The sequence below is a fragment of the Lithobates pipiens genome, unplaced genomic scaffold, assembly GCF_037356315.1.
Source record: "Lithobates pipiens isolate NorthernLeopardFrog02 unplaced genomic scaffold, aLitPip1_a1.2 Scaffold_23, whole genome shotgun sequence".
In the NCBI taxonomy this organism is placed as follows: domain Eukaryota; kingdom Metazoa; phylum Chordata; class Amphibia; order Anura; family Ranidae; genus Lithobates; species Lithobates pipiens.
In genome coordinates, this window is record NW_027507785.1 from 163,965,373 (window position 1) to 163,987,549 (window position 22,177).

The following is a 22,177-nucleotide window of genomic DNA, read 5'->3' on the forward strand; positions in this document are numbered from 1 at the left end:
GTAAACTGCAATATAATAAATGTTTGCTTATTTAATTTTGCACTAACTTTGCACTGCATAAGAGACAGAATTGTGGATATGTTAGCCAATTTAACACACATTGCCAAATAAGAAACATCCAGCTTTACACTAGCAACTAATTTGCACTGTACTTGGAATGCCAGATGCAAGCGTTAGTATTCCAGAAGTTCAAATCTGACAGTAAGGAATATTATGGGTCTATTGTGTTAAACCCACAGAGACTGGTATATGTGTTATAGAATGATTGGTAACATTAGTTTCAAAGTATTCCATAGGCTGCCTTACTAAAAGATGGTCTAAATTGTTGATAATAACCTGTTTTGTTTCAAATACCTCTAGCCTTCGGTCTCAGAGTCTTAGTTTGTGCATTACTATAATCAGGTTGTCAATTATGTAGATAACTTTTTAATTACAATTCTTTTTTCCATGTTCATCCACAGTGGAACATTCATTGAATTTCGTAATGGAATGTTGAACATCTCACCTATTGGCCGTAGCTGCAATCAAGAGGAGAGGATTGAATTTTCTGAGTTGGACAAGGTATGTAATTCAATTGCAGGAAAATTGTAGTCAGTTGTAGTCTTGAATTTTTAATACCATCATGCTAAAACCTACATCTACCAAAAAGGAAATATTTTAGTAGTAGCTTTAAATTGGCTACAGGAGGACTTCTCTACTGAGTTACCTGATTTTTTTGCTGTTGAACATGTAATTTTTAAATAATAATTTCCCCACTTACTCCAAAAGATAAGAGAACAGCAAGTCCGGTATGCCTAAAAAAAAATATATATATTCCCTTAGGAGTTACAAAAAAGGGCACAAATAAAAACTGTCCAACGATTATCACGCAGTAAAATTCAAATCCAGGTTTTTGTGCAAATTATCTGCCAGTGGGGTCAAAACTTACCTTAAAGTGGATGTAAACCTGATTCATGAGATTTGAGCTGGGCACATATATCTGCAATATTTTATTATCTCTCTTCAAATCCCTATATCCCGTAGCTGTCTCCTGCTCTGTTCTTCTATTATCAGCCTGATAACTCCTGACAAGTTCTCTGTCAACTGAAATAAACGCAGCTTGAGTTTTGTGTTGTAGAGGATGCTATATAAATGGGTTAGCAGAGCCCTGAATTATTCAACAATCAGCTCTGAAAGTCTCTACCTTTGAGGAGAGTGGGCGTGTGCCTTTTCTCCAATCAGCTGTCTTGACTGTATGCCCAGACTTCACTGCAGTGTTGATCAGTAAGAGAAAATGTCCTAACACGATCTGAACTTTCTAAACGGTAAATAAAACTGAAGACAGCAGACAGGACCGGTACAAGGAAGGGGCGGATGCCCTGGATGGTACGATTTTCTTTAGGAGGGGGGGTGCAGGTGAAGTGCTGGCAATGTGCTTCACATCTGTGTCGTACACGCTAGCAGGTGCTGGTGGTGTACCCAAAAAATTGTTTGAGTGCACTCCTGCTTCCGGCACAACAAGCCCCGGCTTCACCTCCCTTCCCTGTCAACTTCATTGTTCGCTCCCCCACTGAGGAGCCTCATAGTCCCAGCCGGCGGCAGGATGTCACTCACGGCCGGAGGTGGGGTGGGAGGACTCAGAGGAGCGTAGAGAGCTGTGGCAGCGCTGCAACCTAGAGGAGCCTAGCTCTAGCTGGAAGTGGAAAGCAGTGTGGGTAGAAGGCAGGCATCTCTGCCACCAGCTGCCACACAGACAAGTTTAGAAATCGGCTTCTCCTCAGCTTTGAAAGGACAACATGAGGGGGAGCTTCGGCAGAAGGGCATCACAGATCGTTGTGCCGCACTGTATCTAAGGTCTGTGTATGTGTGTGTGAGGAAAGCTGCTGCCAAGCCGAGGTAAGGGAGAGCTGCACTGAGGACACAAGGGGAGGATTGAGAGTATTTGTAGGGAGAAAATGATTACCTTTAGGTGGGATCTATAAGGGGGGGGGGTGTATTTGTACTAAGAAGGGAATTCTGGGGTGGTGGGGGGTATTTGTGCTAGGAGGGGGTCATTTGGGGGAGGGGAGGATTTGTGCTGGGAGGGGGGATTTGGAGAGGGGGAGGATTTGCGCTTGGAGCGGAAATTTGAGGGTGAGGCTGTGTGCTAACAGGATGCTTTTTTGGAGAGAGGTAGTTGTGCTAGCATAGGAAGAGAGAGGATTTGAGCTTAATGAGAGGATGGGGAAAAGATTTGTGCTATGAGGGTGGATTTCTGCAGGGAGAGATTTGTATTGGGAGGATGGGGAATTTTTGTTTGGGGAGAAATTTGGCTTGCAGAGGGAATTTATCCTTAGGGCGAAGTATGCCGATTAGTACTCAATTTTGTCTCTTTTGGAGGGGGGGGGGGGGGGTTTGCTAACACATACATCTTGTGTGGAGGAGGAACAGGAAGTGAGAAATTCAGACAAAGAAAAAAAAAATTTAGAAGGGAAATCAAAGGAAAAGGTAAGTGAGCCAACAATGCACTAGCTTAAAGGAACCTATTTAGAAAATAAAAAAACAAACCTTTACAACCCCTTTAATTTGGACCTCTTCTCTTTCCGTTATGTGGCAAGTAAAGTTGATTTTAAAAGATACACGCTTTTTTAATTTAATTAACATAGATTCTTATTTTCTAGGAGCTCGGACTTATTTTCTGACGCAATTGTAGAAAGGGTATTTTTTTTCTATAGGTTAGGATCACCAACATCAAACCTATAAAATGTTACTATCATCAAATCAAATCAAATATTTATCAATATACAAATAAACATATTAATACACGATAATAAATATTTAGTTTGATGAATAACGTTGTTTTCTTTTTCATACATCATGGGACACAGAGTCAGGCTAATATACATTACCTACTGGGTTATACACCATCTCTAGGTGAATGGACACTGGTAGACAAAGTCTTAGACTGAAATTGAACCCCTAAATAACCCCTCCCATACAGAAAGTTCATCTGTTTTTTTTACCAGTGTCTGCAAGGTGGATGGGCACTATTGTTTTAGCTCTGAGCTCCAGGTCTCTAGTCCCGCAAATGGTTATTAAATGAATCAAGGGATTGACAGATCGGATCCATTTGACACAGACTCTATATGCTTAGATAAATGGTACCCGAGCCCCGCAAAGAAGACTCAAGATCCTGCAAGATTTTGCCTGTAATGCGACCTTGTGAAGTGGAAACCTGGACACCGCAGCACATGTACCTATCTTTCAGCCTCATCAGATGTTCCTACGATTTGCAGTAAAGGAACGTCATTTTCAGTTTGTGGCTCTACCCTTTGGGCTTGCCAGGTGTTCACAAAGGTCCTAGCACCAGTACTGGGCATTTTAAGTGCCCAATGGATCTTGGTGCTCAGGTATCTGGAAGACCTCCTGCACAGAGATCACTCCCTACAGGCTCTACAACAGAGCATACCCTGCACAGTGCGGTATTTGGAAAGCTTTGGCCGGGTCATAAATACAGAAAAATCAGCCTTGAGACCAGCTCAAAGTCTGAAGCATTTAGCTCTGATCTTAGATACGATCCAAGCAGGGGTATTTTTGCCACCCATAAGGATCTATGCACTGAAGCATCAGGTGCGTTAGATAAGAGGCACCAGACAACCCTCCATTCGGCTCTGTATGAGTCTTCTAGGAAGGATGGTGTCCTACTTCGAGGCAGTGCCCTATGCACAGTTCCATTCCAGGCCTATACAAAAAGACATCTTGTTGGCTTGGAACAGGAGAGGATAAGCCCTGGATTATGGATTATGTTCTTATTTTCTTGGGCACGCTTAAGTCTAAACTGGTGGTGGCAGGATCAGAACCTGTGAAAGGGAAGAGCCTTCTTCCCGGTAACTTGGAGAGTACTGACCACAGATGCCAGTCTCTCAGGCTGGAGAGTGATCCTAGAGTGTCTCACAGCTCAGGGGAAATGGCCAAGGACAACAGATTCTGCCCATCAACATCCTGGAGTTATGGGCAGTACGTCTGGCCCTATGATCCTGGACAGTGGAGCTTCAGGACTGCCCTATCAGGGTTCAGTCCACCAATGTAGTGGCCTATATAAACCACCAAGGCAGTACCAGCATTCTTTCAGCTCTGAAGGAGGTGATCCACATACTAGCCTGGGCAGAGGGACGTGTGCCGATTCTATCCATGTGTTACGACCTGTTCCATCCTTTTTGCCAAAGTGGTGTCAGCCTTTCATTTAAATCAGGAAATTATTTTGCATTCTTTTTTTTTCTCAGCCTTGTTCGGCGGAAGAGAGATGACTGCATTCCTTAAATGTGGTACGGGCAGTCAAGATTTATTTGTCTAGATCTACGGAGGTCAGAAGATCAGACTCCTTTTTTTGTTTTACCAAAAGGACCCAAGAAGGGGCAGGTAGCTTCCAAAGCTTCCATTGCCAATTGGGTCCGTCAATTGGTTATTAAGGCTGCGGTCTGAAACTTAAAGCTCCTCCCTTTAGGGTGAGAGCTCATTCTACCTGGGGTGTAGGAACCTCTTGGGCCTTTCGCCATCGGGCATCTGAGGCTCAGATTTTTAAGGCTGTTACCTGGTCTTCAAGGCATACGTTCACAAAATTTTATCAAGTGGATGTTGGAGCAGCCGAGGATTTGGCTTTCGGCCGCAGTGTACTTGGGCTGCCGTATAAGGTCTGATGGCCATTGTTTGGCAGGGTGTCTCACTCTCGTCAAGGCTATTGCTCTGGGATGTCCCAGTACGTAATGAATATTAGCCTAACTCTGTGTTTATGTATGAAAAAGAAAATAGCATTTTTTCATCATACTTACCTGTAAAATCCTTTTCTTTGAGTACAGTACATCATGGGACACAGAGATCTCTCCCCTCTTTTTTTGAGGATTCAGGGCTTGCTACAAAACTGATGTACTTCCTGTATGGGAGGGGTTATATAGGGCAGTGATGGTGAACCTCTGCACCCCAGATGTTTTTGACCTACATTTCTCATGATGCTCAACTACACTGCAGAGTGCATGAGCATCATGGCAAATGTAGTTCCAAAACATCTGGGGTGCCAAGGTTTGCCATCACTGATATAGCGGATCACTTCCTGTCTAAGACTTTGTCTACCAGTGTCCGTTCACCTAGAGACAGAGACTCTTTACCACGTGATCAGCCGTGTTCAATCACAGCTGATCACAATGTAAACAGGAAGAGCCGTTTTCCTCACTCGCGTCTGACAGACTCATCGGTGCCTCCTTATCTGTGCCCATCAGTGCCACCTTATCAGTGCCCACCAGTGAAGGAGAAAACTTACTTATTTACAAAATTTTGTAACAAAAACAAAGAAACTTTTTTTTTCTGTCTTTTTTTTTTTTATTATTCGTTTAGCAAAAAATAAAAACTGAAGAGGTGATCAAATACCACCAAAAGGAAGCTCTATTTGTGGGAACAAAATGATAAAAATGTACTTTGGGTACAGTGCAGCATGACCACGCAATTGTCATTTAAAAAGTGACAGCGCTGAAAAATTAAAATTGACCTGGGCAGGAAGGTTCGAAAGTGCCCTGTATTGAAGTGGTTAATGGTTTATATTTTATTTATAGCAGCTGATTATTGGTAGTTACAGATAGTTGCATAGTAGGTGAGGTTGAAAAATAACACAAGTCCAACAAGTGGCCACGTGTCTTGTTAAACTCCCTTCTGCAAAAAGGTTTTATCCCAATTGTGGGGTCACCTCACCAGTACGGTATTTATAAATTTAAATCATATCCCCTCTCAAGCGTCTCTTCTCCAGAGAGAATAAGTTCAGTGCTCGCAACCTTTCCTCGTAACTAATATCCTCCAGACCCTTTATTAGCTTAGTTGCCATTCTTTGTACTCGCTCCATTTCCAGTACATCCTTCCTGAGGACTGGTGCCCAGAACTGGACAGCATACTCTAGGTGCAGCCGGACCAGAGTCTTGAAGAGCGGGAGAATTATCCTTTTATCTCTGGAGTTTTAATGCATGCCAATATTCTGTTTGCTTTTTTAGGCTCAACAATGGCTTGCAATTTTCTCCCAGAGGTTCTCCCCCAAGTGTATAGTTTTTCATTCATATTTTTGCAACCCAAATGCATTATTTTACATATTTCTACATTAAACCTCCTGCGGAGAAGTTATTGCCCTGCTCAGCTTAGTATCGTCTGCAAATACAGAGATTGAACTGTTTATCCCATCTTCCAGGTCGTTTATGAACAAATTAAACAGGATTGGTTCCAGCACAGATCCCTGGGGTTCTCCGCTACCCATCTCTGACCATTCCGAGCACTGCCCATTTATCACCACCCTCTGAACTCGCCCTTGTAGGCAGTTTTCAATCCATGTACTCACCCTATGGTCCATGCCAACGGACCTTATTTTGTACAGTAAACCTTTATGGGGAACTGTGTCAAATGCTTTTGCAAAATCAAGATACACCACGTAGACGGGCCATCCTTTATCTGGATGGCAACTCACCTGCTTATGCTACAATATAACTTTCTCCCAATTTATCATACTCCTCAGTGTGTAAGGGTTTATACATTAAAAAAAACATGGGGGAGATTTACTAAAAGAGCACTCATACTCTGGTGCAGCTGTGCACGGTAGCCAATCAGCTTCTAACTTCAGCTTGTTCAATTAAAGGGGTTGTAAAGGTTTGTTTTTTATTTTCTAAATAGGTTCCTTTAAGCTAGTGCATTTGTTGGTTCACTTACCTTTTCCTTCGATTTCCCTTCTAAATGTTTTTTTTTCTTTGTCTGAATTTCTCACTTCCTGTTTCTCCTGAGTAAACTTCACACCATCATCCGAGCGGTGTTTAGTCAGCCAGAACAGGACAGCTTACTGAACAGCTTTCTGAGGAGGAACAGGAAGTGAGAAATTCAGACAAAGAAAACAAAGAAAAAAAACATTTAGAAGGGAAGTCGAAGGAAAAGGTAAGTGAACCAACAATGCACTAGCTTAAAGGAACCTATTTAGAAAATAAAAAACAAACCTTTACAACCCCTTTAAGCTTTGACAATAAAACCAGGAAACTAGTTTTTATGCAGAGTTGCATCAGATTTTCCACAATCCAGTTTTAGTACATCTCCCCCACAAAATTACATTTTTATTCAGGTATCTGTACTCATGAATTTTCTAAAATGATTTCTACCCACAGAAAGAAAAAATCAGAGAAAAATTTGTTTCAGCTCTACAGAATGAGTTTGCAGGAAAAGGATTGAGGTTTACGAGGGGTGAGTTGATATCTTAATTTTTTCTTCTTGCAACAGTACATATTAGGCTCACTTTATAAAGTTATGTATCTTTCTTTTTTAAATAAGTGACAGTTAGTTTCAGTGGGGTCCAGTGAAATCTGAAACTTACATTCACATGACTGAAATTGTAGTATATTAGGTGGTGTTAAGGCCTCATTCACACCATATGTAGAGACAGTTTCTCTGCACACTTTCTGCAAGCACACATAGAAAACAATTGCTATTTATGTGTCCTGTTTACACCATAGCACTAGTGTCATGTGCAGATTTTTTCTGCGCGGGAATTTGATGGGACATCAACATTGTGGTGTCAACAGGGGAAAAGAGAAAGTAATAACAGAGTGTGATGTCTATCTGTACATGTAAAAAAAAAAATGTCACAGTGCATGAAAACTGATGTAAACTGGTGTCTCTTGCAAGTGAAATCTGTGGGATTTTTTTTCCATCAACTTTTCTGCAGGTATGGTATGAACGAGGCCTAAAGCTTTGTGGATTGAGCCTATTGTTTTATAGTTTCATTTATGTTTATTAACCTGTTCTGGAAAAATTTTCTGATTAATATGAGCATCTGCTCTGCTTTTCCATCAGCTTTTCTGCACGTATGGTATGAATGAGGCCTAAAGCTTTGTGAATTGAGCCTATTGTCTTATATTTTCATTTACGTTTATTAACCTGTTCTGGAAAATCTTTCTGATTAATATGAGCATCTGCTGTGCTTTTCTTGGCAAGAGATAATATAAATTGTACCCATTACAACACTATTCCCTGCTATTTTTGTCCTTGTGCCATGCTGAACTAACTGCCATTCATCTTGTTGCTATGGCTAGCCCACACAAGGACATAGGCCTCTTTCAGCTTTCATCAGCGGACCATTAGCTGCTATCACAGTAAGGCACGAAATGAATAGCAAGTGTTCAGAAAGAATAAAACACTTACTAGCCCACATACAAAATCTCCTTACAGACTGCTAATATCCCAATGAATTGTCACAAGAAACTTATAGTTATAATAAACACAAATATATGGAAAATTTCATATCCCTATTACTGCCAAATGTTAAATAATTAAATAAATAAGAGACTGGTCACAACTGAAATTACTGATGCTACATCACCAAGCTTCTTCATTATTCCCAGTTTTCCAAACATGTCCACTGAACCATATAATTTCATTTTTATTTTATTTTTTATTTTATTTTTAAAGATATTTTTATTGGATTTAGTACAAACCAACATACATACAAAAATAAAACTACAAAAAAACAGCAACAGATAACCGTCGATCACACTCGGTTAGTCATTGGCATATCAATTGCTGGGCACATATAGTTAAAGTGGAGGGCCACCCTGAAAAGCAAAAGTACATTAAAATTTTGCTAAAAATTAGAAAAAAAAAATGAAATTTTTTTTTGTTTTTAAACTTACCAGAAATTCCTGTTGCTAGGCATATCGTCCTAATCTGCCTCTTCTTAATCCGCGGTGATCTTCGGTCTTCTCTCTTCCGTTCGGCGTCTTCTGGGGAATGGGGCGCTGTGTGTTCTGGGAACTGTGTGTCCCAGAACACCGCGCCCCATTCACAAAGCACTGCGCGGCTCACGCATGCATAGTAGGAAACGGGCAGTGAAGCCGCAAGGCTCCACTGCCTGTTTCCCTTAGTTGGAATGGCGGCGCCGGGACCTGAGAGCCAAGGGATGGGTCAGCCTTGGGCAGCCGATATCGCTGGTGCCCAGGACAGGTAAGTCTGCTTATTAAAAGTCAGCAGCTACAGTGTTTGCAGCTGCTGACTGCCCTCCCCTTTAAGAGACAAATGGTGATACAGCAATCTAACAGTTGTATCTTAGTGCATAGTTCCAGTTATCAATGTACAGTAGCAGCGGCAGTCTGAAAATAGTATATTGTACCATGACACGGCCCATAAGCAACTTGTAGTGTGCACTTGTTATTGGGAGAGGGTCAGGGGGCTAGTCAGCCACCTATCCCAAATTGTGTGAAATTTTTTTTTACTTTTCCTGAGCGCAAGGTAAGTTTGTATAGTGGTATAGCATCATTAATCAACTTTAACCAAAGGGCTTTTAGAGAGGTCTGTGTACCCTTCCATGATAGCAGTATAGCTTTTCTGACATAGAAATAGAGAATACGTAGTAGTCTCTTGGCATGTGAGGATAATTGTATGTCACCAAAAATGCCCAGAAGCCCGTTCTTCGGATGAACAATGTTGGGGAGGCCTATAGCTGAGGAGATGAAAAAACACACCTCTACCCAGAAGTCCTGAACCACGGGACATGGCCAGAAACAGTGTAAAAAATCGGCATCGTGCCGTAGGCATCAAACCCATTTTATGCAATCTAGTCGGAGTAAGGTGGGATTGATGGAAAATCTTTATCTGTATGATACGATCCCTTGACGCGATAACTGAGGTCTTGTACGTGTCGCTAAACTCTGTCCAGTCGTCCTCTGTGAGCGATATGTCCATGGAGGCCCATCTGGCCTGGGATTAAAATCTGCCATTAGGACAGCGCAGTAGGCAGAAATACGTTTAGTGGGGTCAGGCTGTCTCATCAGTTTCTCAAGTGGGGGTAGGTCAGTAGGGTCGTTTAGGGAGCCAAACTGAGTTCAGATAGCATGTCTGAGCTGGTAATAGTAGAACAGGTATGAACGTGGTAAGTCAAAGTCAAGTATTAGCTGATAAAAAGATTTAAAGCCCCGTGCATTGTATAAATGGCACAGATACTTTACCCCTTTGGAATACCAGCGGTTAGGGTCAGGTAAGGAGTAGAGTTCCCGTAGGGTGGGGTTAAACCATAGGGGGGTTATTAGGGGACGTCAACCATGTATGTCAGGAAATTTTTGTAGTGATGTGTCGAAAAATTTAAAGGGATGTAGCCAGCATAGAGGTGCCTGGTCTAGATGGAACTCTGCCCCTATAGACAATGTTGTGGAGAGTTTCCATGGAAAATGCAATGGCTCCCTCGGTAGTGGTACAGGCATTTGCTGAGACTGGTTGCAACCAGTCATGAATATGCCACCCTAGGGGAACCGCCATTCCACAGAAACGTTGTACTAATTGTGTCTATACGTTTGAAAACAGATTTAGCTATTTTGCAAGGGGAGTTAGCCAGAATATATAGCAATTTTGGTAGGTAGATAATTTTAAGTGTATTTGCCCTCCCCATAAGATCCAGAGGCAAGTCCATTCATTGCTTAGTCTGCTCCTGTAGGCGAGTCAATAGTGGGTCTAAGTTATTGGTGATATATGTGGATAGGGGCGTTTGTACCAGAACTCCGAGGTACCTAAAAGAGGACACCACCTGCAGTCTGGAGTCCGGATGGATCTGAGAAATCGCAGCTGAGTCCAGAGGGAAAAGACTGGGCTTGTCCCAATTCACCCGGAAGCCTGAGAAATCCCCAAATTTATTAATCTCAGCCAACAATGACTGGAGTGACACGTTGGTGTCAGCAAGGTACACCAAGGTGTCATACGCATAAAGTGAGACTCACTCCTCTATGGAGGCAATAGGAAGACCTTTAACCTCCCTGGCGGTACGATTATTTCGGATTTTAGGTGCTAAAAGCGGTACCATTATTTTGCATGAAAATTTGTTGTTATATATTGTAGTCCTGTAATTCTTAGGAATAACTCTCTTAAATCTGTCTAAACCAGAGTCTAGCAGACATCCCGGGTATAATAAAGTTTGAAAAATGAAATCATAAATTATAATATAATAATTATAAATAATTGTACCAAATAATAATATAACAATAATAAAAATTATTTAATGTAATCAAATTAAAAACACTGAAATTTGCTCAGTTGCAGAATTGTCACTGTCATTACTTTTCAATATTTGATGACAGATCTCCCCACAAATCGCTATCACTAAATTCTGCGAGTGATTACAATTTATTATCGCTATTTTCTAGCTGGTCTGAAATAATTTTTGATGTAAAGGGACAGTTTTGGTTGCTATGGACAATCTCCAGTTTCCAGGCATAAAGAACAGTTTTTATAATATAAAACTGCATGCAGGACACTGGGCAGACCACTAGGGACAAAGGGGATGTGAAATAATTACATACAGCAATGTAATCTGTAAGATTACATTATACTGTATGTAATGTGTGTGTTTCACTTTTTGAATTTGGCGCCAATCTCCATCCCGTGCATCGCAGGGAACGGAGATCGGCGATGTGATAGATCGAGCGAGACATGACTCGCTCGTACAGTGGGGAGACAACGCGGGATCCGAGGGAGAAGGTAAGTAAACCTCCTCCTGGATCCAGTGATGCAGTACCGAGTCTGGCTCGGGGTTACCGCTTTTGGTATAAAAATTCCACCCCGAGCCAGACTTGGGAATACCGTCAGGGGGGTTAATAGTTGTGGAGGAACGGATGCGCACTGCCAATGGCTCCATGGCCAGGGCAAACAAGAGTGGGGACAGTGGGCACCCCTGCCTCGTGCCCCTAGTGATTAAGAACGACTTAGTAACCGAAGAGTTAACCCGAACGCAGGCCTGTGGGGAAGTGTAGAGGAGCTTTATCCATGCCACCACACGAGGGCCAAATCCATATAGCTGTAACACCCGAAAGAGGTATGGCCATTCCACACTATCGAATGCTTTACATGTGTCCAGGGATACAATGGCCCGTGTGGGGGAACAGTCATGTGGGTATTGCAAATTGTGGAATAGTCTGCGAATATTCATTCTGGTGGACCTTCCAGGTATAAAACCACCCTGGTCACTATTAACCAAGGTAGTTACTACGGCATTCAAGGGGGTTGGCCAATATCTTAACATCTACATTTATGAGGTATATTGGACAGTACGAATTGCATTTGAGTGGGTCTTTGCGGGGTTTTAGTAGCAGTATGATCAAGGTCTCTCGCATAGTGGGGGGGAGAACTCCGATATCTAATGCTTTGTTATATGTACGCAGTAGATATGGGCACAGCAAATCCCTAAACCGTGTTTACCATTCGGTTGGAAAGCCATCCAGACCAGGAGTTTTGTGTCCTGGCATCTGTGAAATGGCCACTGCAATCTCCTCAACCGAGATAGGTATCTACAACTCAGTTCTCTGTTCAGTCAAGAGGGAAGGAAGAGAAATGTCTGCTAGGTAGTCATTCAGTTGGGGTTCGGTGTAGTCAGCTCTGGAAGTGTATAAGTCTTTATAGAAGTTTAAAAGGCCTCCATTATATCCCCGGGAGTGTCACTGATTTGGCCCTGTATAGTAAGGATACGTGGGATAGATATGGGGGGGCGGTCCAGTCTGGTTAGATATGCCAAGAGACGTCCAGCTTTGTTACCGTGCTCAAATGATTTCTGAGTAGCATGTAACATTCGCTTTTGTATGAGGTCTAACAGACGGATTTCATACTCTCTGCGCTTCTGAAGCCATGCTTCTCTCGTGTCAGGGGCTGGGTTAGAAGCATAAACTGATTCCGCCCACACCATGTGAGTTTCCAATTCTTCCATAAGTTGCTTATTATTTTTCTGCAAGACCCCAGTGATGGACATAAAGGTGTCCCTCAATGTGGTCTTAAAGGCCTCCCATTCAACGGATGGGTCCACTGTTCCCAAATTGTCCTTCCAGTAGCCCGCAATACCTTTCCTGCATTCTCCCTGCACCACCTCATCCTCCAGCCAGTAAGAATTCAGACGCCAAATAGCAGGGCCCGAGCCTGGGAGGATTGCAAGGTCCACAGAGAGAGGAGCATGATCCGGGACACCCTGGGCAAGTAGGAAACCGCAGAAACAATGGGAAGAGTGTCTGCCGGGTCAAAGGCCAAATCAATCCGAGACATGGTGCGGAAGGAGTCTGAGTGACAAGAGTACTGGCTCCTGTCTGGATGCTTCCAGTGCCATACCTCTGTAAGGTCATAAACCTGCATCCAATCTAGAAAAGAGGGAAAAGGCCTTCCCCCGCCCCCCAGGCGATCCTTAGCTGGGTCCAGTACGGCATTGAAGTCATCCACATAAAATAAAGGTCCAGGGGTCTAGTCAACAATTGGAGTGACAATTTGGATAAACTTTCCACTGGAAATGGGGGAGGAATATAAACGTTTACAAGAGTAAATGTCATATAATAATAAATCTCACTGTGGGTGATGTGATATGATTGAGCCAGCCTTGAGCGTTTAAGGCCTCTGACCTTAGTACCAGTGAGGTGGGTCTCTTGGAGGCATATATAGTAAGGGGACGAAATTTTTTTAAAACTGAAAAAAAACAAGGACTGCTTCTGGGGTGCATTCATACCTCTAGTGTCCCATGGCACTATCTTTAAGGGTTTCGCCATTCTAAGTTATACATTATACCATAGTCATATATAAGTGTAAGTGCAAGCACATTTAAAACCTGATAGGCTGTGTCACCCTGAACAAATTCAAGCACATCTATAGTATATTGCATATGTTTGTCTCTATATAGGTATAAGCTGTTAATGAATAAGACAGAGCAAACCAATAGACTGCCCTGAGCAGTAACTTCAGAGTGGCCCGTATTTCACCATTTCGGCCAGCCTGCTGTGTGCCCACCGCTGTGGGGAACATTTTGAGCTTTTCGGTGAGGAGATTGGACACAGGATAGCAGTAGGATGGCAGTTGAGAACTGGAGTGGTGTTTCTATGCAGCTTGTTCGCTCCACCATCAAGCCACGCCCCCCTCATTTTTTTATTTTTAATAACCAATTGGTGCAGATACAGTGATGGTTAAAGGCTAAATTCAACTTTTAAAAATAAACAATAATTGCATGTTTTTTTGCAGGTAGGGAGCTTGTAAAGCATGTCACCTATGATCAGCAGTTTGCAGGTGCAATGCCAGGCCCCTGCAGATTGTTAGTAGAGCTGTCTGCCTGTACCTCGAATATGGGCAGGCAGTTATTAAAGTACAGGAAGATCAATAAACTACGAGTGTTCACAAGGCCATCTTTAACATGGGGCAAATGGGGCAGCTGCCCTGGGCCCAGTCATTGTTGGGGATCCCAAAGCAGCTGCCCCCTTCAGCCCACGCTGCTGCCTGCTGGAGTTCCGTCACCTCTGGCACTGGCCACACTGGCTGTTCGCTTCTGTCCTCTAGCAGAGGAGTAATGCTTCTGTATTTACAAGTTACAGTGCTCCTCTCCCTGCACCCCCCAATTCTGAATATAGCCCACCCCTCAACTCTGCACATAGCGCACCCCTCAACCCTGCACTCTGCACATAGCGCACCCCTCAGTCCTGCGCTCTGCACTAGGGGTGCTGAAATTAATGGATGCATCGCGATTTGGGTGTTCCTGATGCGGCATTGATGCATACGACCGGAAAACCAATTCCCTGGTGACATCATCTCGACTTGCCCTGCCCCTCCCGGGAGAGCGTTCTGAGTGTATTGTTAAAATTGCTGTGTTTTAATGAATGCCGTGTTACAATCAATCAAGTGCCCCGCTGTATGTGCTTTTAAAAAAAATATGGAACTTCATATCGAATTTCACAGTACAATATAGACATGTGCACAGTGAAATATTTTGTTTCGGAATTTCATTTTCGTCCGAAAAATAAATTTATTTAGTTACTCCCGAAATTTTTTTTTATTTATTTACTTTTTCATTCAAAAATTGCATTCGTCTGAAAATCCACATGAATTACGGTCGAATCTGTCTTTGAAGGCTTATGGTGTCTGTCGAATGTATAAAGAAGATTCGACGGAGCTGCTAAACTCTATATAGCATACTTCGTGTGAACTTTAGAACCCTATTAAAGTCTATGGGACACCAATGTTCAAAATCTAAAGTGCTAATTTTAAAGGCTAATATGCAAGCTACTGTCCTAAAAAGTGTTTGGGGACCCGGGTCCTGGCCCAGGGGACATGTATCAATGCAAAAAAAAGTTTTAAAAACGGCAGTTTTTTTGGGAGCAGTGTTTTTAATAATGATTAAAGTGAAACAATAAAAGTGTAATATTCCTTTAAATTTTGTACTGGGGGGGTGTCTATAGTATGCCTGTGAAGGGGCGCATGTTTCCCGTGCTTAGAACTGTCCCTGCACAAAGTGTAATTTCTGCAGGCAAAAAAGGCATTTAAAATCACTCGCGGCTATAATGAATTGTCGGCTCCAGTAATACAGAGAACAATCATTGAAAGTCATTGATAAAAAAAAAAGCGTGGGGTTCCCCCAAATTCAAATACCAGGCCCTTCAGGTCTGCTTTGCATATTAAGGGGAACCCTGCGTCAAATAAAAAAAAAAATTGATGTGGGGTCCCCCTAAAAATCTATACCAGACCCTTTATCCGAGCACGCAACCTGGCAGGCTGCAGTAAAGGGGGGGGTGAGAGAGCTCCCCCCCTCCTGAACTGTACCAGGCCACATGCCCTCAACATTGGGAGGATGCTTTGGGGTCCCCCCCAAAGCACCATGTTCCCATGTTGATGGGGACAAGGGCCTCATCCCCACAACCCTGGCCAGTGGTTGTGGGGGTCTGCGGGCAGGGGGCTTATCAGAATCTGGAAGCCCCCTTTAACAAGGGGACCCCCAGATCCCGCCCCCCGCCCTGTTTGAAATGGTAAGGGGGTACAAAAGTACCCCTACCATTTCACAAAGAAATTGTAAAAAAATAGTTAAATAAGACAAACACACTTTTGAAAAAGTCCTTTTTTTTTAAATAAAAAAAGATTCCAGCGGTGGTAATCCACTCTTGCTATCCAGCGACGGATGATCATCTTTCCAGCGATGGCTGATCTGATCCAGCGCAGCGAATCCATCCATCTTCTGTCTCCACGCAGGAGACACTATGGGATCCCGGCGGCCTGTTACATCAGAGGGGGGCGGGGTCAGCCACACGTCATTGTGGAAGCCCGGCGGGGTCAGGTGATGGGTAGCCCCGCCATCCGCATATAGGAAACGTCAAGCCGTCGGGATCCCGCAGTGTCTCCTCCGTGGAGACAGAAGATGGATGGATTCGCTGCGCTGGATCAGATCAGCCATCGCTGGAGAGATGATCATCCGTGGCTGGATAGCAAGAGTGGATTACCACCGCTGGAATCTTTTTTTGTATTTTTAATAAAGGACTTTCAAAAGTGTGTTTGTCTTATTTAACAATTTTTTACCTTACCATTTCAAACAGGGTGGGGCTGGGATCTGGGGGTCCCCTTGTTAAAGGGGGCTTCCAGATTCTGATAAGCCCCAGCCCGCAGACTCCCACAATCACCGGCCAGGGTTGTGGGGATGAGGCCCTTGTCCCCATCAACATGGGGACATGGTGCTTTGGGGGGGGTTTCTCGCCCCCCCCTCTTTTCCTGCGGCGTGCCCGGTTGCGTGCTCGGATAAAGGGTCTGGTATGGATATTTAGGGGAAACCCCACGTCATTTATTTTTTTAAATTTGACGCAGGGCTCCCCTTAATATCCATACCAGACCTGAAGGGCCTGGTAATTGAATATGGGGGAACCCCACGATTTATTTATTTTTTTATCAATGACTTTCAATGAGTGTTCTCTGTATTACGGGAGCCGACAATTCATTATAGCCGCGAGTGATTTTAAAAGACTTTTTTTCCTGCAGAAATTACACTTTGTGCAGGGACAGTTCTAAGCACGGGAAACATGCGCCCCTTCACAGGCATACTATAGACACCCATCAGGTACGAATTTTAAAGGAATATTACACTTTTATTGTTTCACTTTAATCATTATTAAAATCACTGCTCCCTTTGAAACACAAATACCGTTAGACCCCAAGCTGTTCCTCCTGGGCCTCCCTCCTGCTACATTCTCCCGATCCTCCCAATTCCTGTTAGCCCATGTGCTGACAGCTGGGCACTGCTTAATTGCCCTAAAATGAAAGAAACGGGAGATTCCTTCACTAGTTGAGTTACACACTAGAATTAGAGACGTCAGGCGTATGGAATATCTTACAGCTTCCCTAAATAACACGCTTGACAAACATAACAAGGTATGGGATCTTTGGGATAAGATGGAGGCTTCCGCCTTCTGAGGGTGGAGGGGGAGGGGGCGCGGGGTCGGTGGGTCGTAGGGGCGTCCTTTGCTTTACTTTTCTTTCTTTTACTTCCCTTTTCATTTCTTTCTTCTTCTTTATCTACTCTACACCTTTTCTCCCCCATTCTAGGGCTGTTCGCACGATTCTTCGTGTTCTTGTTCACCTTTCCTATTTTCCTTCTTTCTCTTTAGGCTCCCTTCCTTTTTCTTTTTTGGTCACAGAAAGGTTTGTTAACTTGACCAGTAGCAGGTTGCAGGAATCTAACTCTCCCGGTAACTGAGTGTCATTGTACTGTAATGCATGAGTTGATGCAAAGTTGTATTCTTTGCCTTTGCTTACTGTGGTCTGTGACCGCTTACTTTTATTGCCTGTGCCTTATTATTCCTTCTTTGATTTCTTTGTTTCACTTGAAATTTCAATAAAATGTCAGTTTTCCAAAAAAAAAATCACTGCTCCTGAAAAAACAGGCATTTTTAAAACTTTTTTTTGCATTGATACATGTCCCCTGGGGCAGGACCCAGGTCCCCAGACACTTTTTAGGACAATAACTTGCATATTAGCCTTTAAAATTAGCACTTTAGAATCTTTTCTCTCTGTCAAATATTTTCTCTATATAATCTTGGACTAATAGAGGTAAGGTTAGGCACATTCGACCACAGGTTCAATAGACACAGATTGTTATTGTCACGTCGAATCTCCTATTCTATATCGAACTGTTGTAACAAAGAAAATGAAAATAAAGCATTTATTTATGTTGGATCTTTCATTTTTCGGATTCTGCACTTTCGTTATCCTTTGTCAAAACAAAAACGAAAATACCTGAAATTCAAAACGAATGCACATGTCTAGTACAATACATCCCGCTCATGTGACTGCCCAGCCCGCCTCTCTCCTTTCACATCTCACGTCTCTCCTGACGTCACATAGGTATACACAGGAGCGATCAATCAGCCAGATATCAATCTGATATCAGAATCCTCTACTCTATAGGCAACTCTCCAACTGCTACAGTATGCTTCCTGGGACCCTTGTCAGGGTGAGATCGCTTGTGGAGCGCATTATGAAAGGTAGAAAGAAGACTTCATGGTGCAGTACTAAAATAAAGGTTTCTTTATTCCAATATGATGAAAGTAACTGACATCCAAAAAACAGTGTATTCGATAAGAACTCACAGCCGCGGCTCAAGCCAGCCAGCTGGTGTGTTATGACATCAGGTCCTACAGCTCCACCACGCACCAGCTGGCTGTGTGAACACACCGTCCCTGGCTGATTGATCCCTCCTGTGTATGCCTATATGATCTCTATAACCTGATATCCAACAGATCTGGTAAGCGGCCCTATGGTTTAAAATCACTCTTTTGGCTGTTGTCTGGCTGCCCTTTTTGCAGGGTGAATAGAGCAATCGTTACACTTTCTGAAGAGTTCAACTTCAACAGAATTACACGGATTGATATCTGTTATGGACTATTAACTATATTGTGGCACTATTTGTGTTTTGTTTTTTTCATTCCTACGCCTATGTGGTTTTTATACATTTATTTATATTATTTTCATTGCGAATCTAAATTTGTTACACATATCTATTAGCTGAATATTCAGGTTTTCTGATTGCAGCACCACTTTCTTCCTTTTTAATGTTTTTTTTATCAACAAATATACTTAATTTTGTTTCACCTCTTTTTACCAACACATATATTTATTAAATATTATATACACATATGTTAGAGGGTTTAGAGTGGATATTCCACCATATATAATGTATAGAGCCATGACAGGTCCTCTTTATACTCCTACATACATGTATAGAGCCATGACAGGTCCTCTTTATATTCCTACATACATGTATAGTGCCATGAGAGTGCCTCTTTATACTTTTATACTCCTATGTATGTATAGAGCCTAGACAGGTTTTCTTTCTACCCCTATATACATGTATAGAGCCATAACGGATCCTCTTTATACATGTATAGAGCCATGAACGGTCCTCTTTATACTTCTACATACATGTATAGAGCCATGACAGGTTCTCTTGTATAGAGCCATGACCGGTCCTCTTTATACTCCTTTATACATGTATAGAGCCATGACTGGTCCTCTTTATACATGTATAGAGCCATGACCGGTCCTCTTTATACTCCTACATACATGTATAGAGCCATAACAGGTCCTTTTTATAGATCTATGACAGGTCCTCTTTATATACCTACATACATGTATTGAGCCATGACACGTCCATTTACACTCCTATATACATGTATAGAGCCATGACAGGTCCTCTTTATACTCCTTTACATGTACAGAGCCATGACAGTTCCTCTTTATACTCCTATATACATGTATAGTGTCATAACAGGTCCTCTTTATACTCCCATATACATGTATAGAGCCATGACAGGTCCACTTTTGTTATCATGATATAAAATAATGGATGTGGGGGCATTTTGGAGGGCGTGTTTTAAAAAAAATAATTTGGGGGGGGGGCAGCATTTCATTCTTGGTACCAGGCAGAACAATGTCTTTTGGCCGGCACTGATTGTAATCCCTCCTGACTTCCCAGCAGCAGCGTGTGTGAATGTCTGTACCATGTAGTGCACCGGATTAGTGCACTTTTTAAGGGAGTGAGGTTATTTTTAATTCAAAGCAGAGCTCCAGTCAGTATTTTGTTTATTAAAAGTCAGTAGCTACAGAAAAAAGAGTATCTTCTGCTTTTAATAAAAAGACACTCACCTGTCCCACAATCCAGCGACGTGGCCATCCAAACCCTCCCTTCTCTCCCCCGCCTGTCCACGGTGCTGGCAATATTACTGTGGGCATCTGGCTGTGAAAGCTTGCAGCTTCACAGCCGGGTGCGCAGGTCTCACTATGCTGTCCTGCATAGCCGGGCAATCTTTTGGGACCTGTGATGTGTCCCAGAAGATTGCAGGGTGGAAGGGCCGCCTAGCGGAAGCGGGAGCTCATCGGGAATTGTGAGGCATCGCAGAATCTAATCGAATCATTGACCAGATAATCGTAATCGAATCGTGAGACCAGTGAAGATGCACACCCCTACTCTTCACATAGCACACCCCTCAGTTCTGCAATCTGCACATAGCGCACCCCTCAGTCCTGCACTCTGCACATAGCGCATCCTTCAGTCCTACACTCTGTACATAGAGCACCTTTCAAGCCTGTGCTCTGCACGTATCGCACTCTTCTGTATATAGTTCACTCCTGGTATATAACAATATCTTAATGTTAGTGGCCACACCCACAATTTGATGCAGAGGTAATGATGTGCAGTAACCTCTAGCAACCAATCAGTGAACAGTAATGATCTGCTGTAATCTTTAACAACCATTCAGTGAGCAAATCATTTGCAGTAGCCTCTACAAACCAGTTAGAAGTAATGATGTACAGTAACCTCTAGCAATCAATCCAGTGAGCGGTAATAATGGTCTGTAACCTCTAACAACCAATTGGTGAGCAGAAATTATGTGCAGTAACCACTAGCGACCAGTGAGCAGTAATGATGTGCAGTAACCTCTATCAACCAATCAGCAAGCATAAATTATATGCTGTAACCTCTGGCAACCAATCGCAATCACTACCTGATCTGCTGCAGCAAACTGATTTTGAGCCTAGGTGTGATTTATTGTATGTCTCAGAGCGGGGGGGGGGGGGGGGGGGGGGGGCAGAAAATGTTTGCCCAGGGTCCAATCAATATGAAAGATGGCCCTGAATGCTCACAAGTAGAGTTGTGCGAATGGTTCGGGCAGAGCAAGAGTTACAGCTTATCCCCTAGGTGTTAATTAGGATTAAATTCATGACTTTGGTGTGCAGGAGCTTGAGTGGCTTATATAAACTCATCAAACCTGATTTGCACTCTCGGACACAGTCATGATGGAACTGAAAGTGGTCTTACAGTACTTACAGTACCGTGCAAAAGTTTTAGGCAGCTGTGAAGACATGCGATAAAGTAAGAATGCTTTCAAAATGTTTATTTTATTTTTATCAATTTACAAAATGCAAAGAGCGCAAACAGAAGAAAATGCTAAAGCAAATCAATATTTGATGTGACTACCCTTTGGCTTCAAACCAGCATCAGTTCTTACACCTGCACAAAGTCAGGGATTTTGCAGGATTAGAGTCAAGTGTATGATTAACCAACTATACTAAGTAGTTGCTAATGATCATCAATTTCGCATTTAGGTTGAAACACAGTTATTAAGTGAAACAGAAACAGCTGTGTAGGAGGCTTAAAACTGGGTGAGGAAAAGCCAAACTCTGCTACTAGTGTGTGGTTGTGGAAGACTGTTTCATGTCACAGGTCATGCACCATAGCAAGACTGAGCACAGCGACAAGTACACAAGGTAGTTATACTGCATCAGCAAGGTCTCTCAGAGGCAGAGATTTCAAAGCAAACTGGGGTTTCAAGATGTGTGGTTCACGCCCTTTTAAAGAAGCATAAAGAAACAAGCAACTTTCAGGACCATAGTTCCCTTCTGCATCAAAAGATGTCCTGGACAGCACAAAACTGTCAGAAACCAGTAGGACCTAGGTAGATGCATCTACTGTTCGAAGATGTTTGGCCAGAAGTAGTTGTCATGGAGCAATTGCAGGCAAAAAAGCCATACTTCCGATGTGGTAACAAGATTAAGTTTGTACGAAAACATGGGAACTGGGGTGCAGAAAAATGGCAGCAGGTGCTCTGGATTGTTGAGTCAAAATTTGAAATATTTGGCTGTAGCAGGAGGCACGGAAGGGCTGAAGAGCGATATAGTAATGATTGTCTGTAGGTAACAGTGAAGCATGGTGAAGGTTCCATGTAAGTTTGGAGCTGCATTTTTGCGACTGAAGTTGGACTTTGGTCAGCATCAATGGTGTCCTCAATGCTGAGAAATATAGGAAGACACTTATCCATCGTGCCATACCATTAGGGAGATGCGCGATTCGCTGAAAATTTATTCTGAAGCAGGACCATGACCCCAAACATACAGACAA

At 42.9% G+C, this 22,177-nt stretch overlaps 1 protein-coding gene across 3 annotated transcripts in view; it reads left to right on the forward strand.

The window, feature by feature from the left end:
* Positions 1-22,177, forward strand: part of PMM1 (phosphomannomutase 1) — a 149,181-nt gene that overhangs the window by 115,036 nt on the left and 11,968 nt on the right. For all 3 annotated transcript variants that reach the window (XM_077452529.1, XM_077452531.1, XM_077452530.1), the window contains 2 exons: positions 462-561; positions 7,137-7,212. In XM_077452529.1, coding sequence (XP_077308655.1) covers positions 462-561; positions 7,137-7,212 — 176 coding nt within the window. The remainder of the gene's footprint in view (positions 1-461; positions 562-7,136; positions 7,213-22,177) is intronic.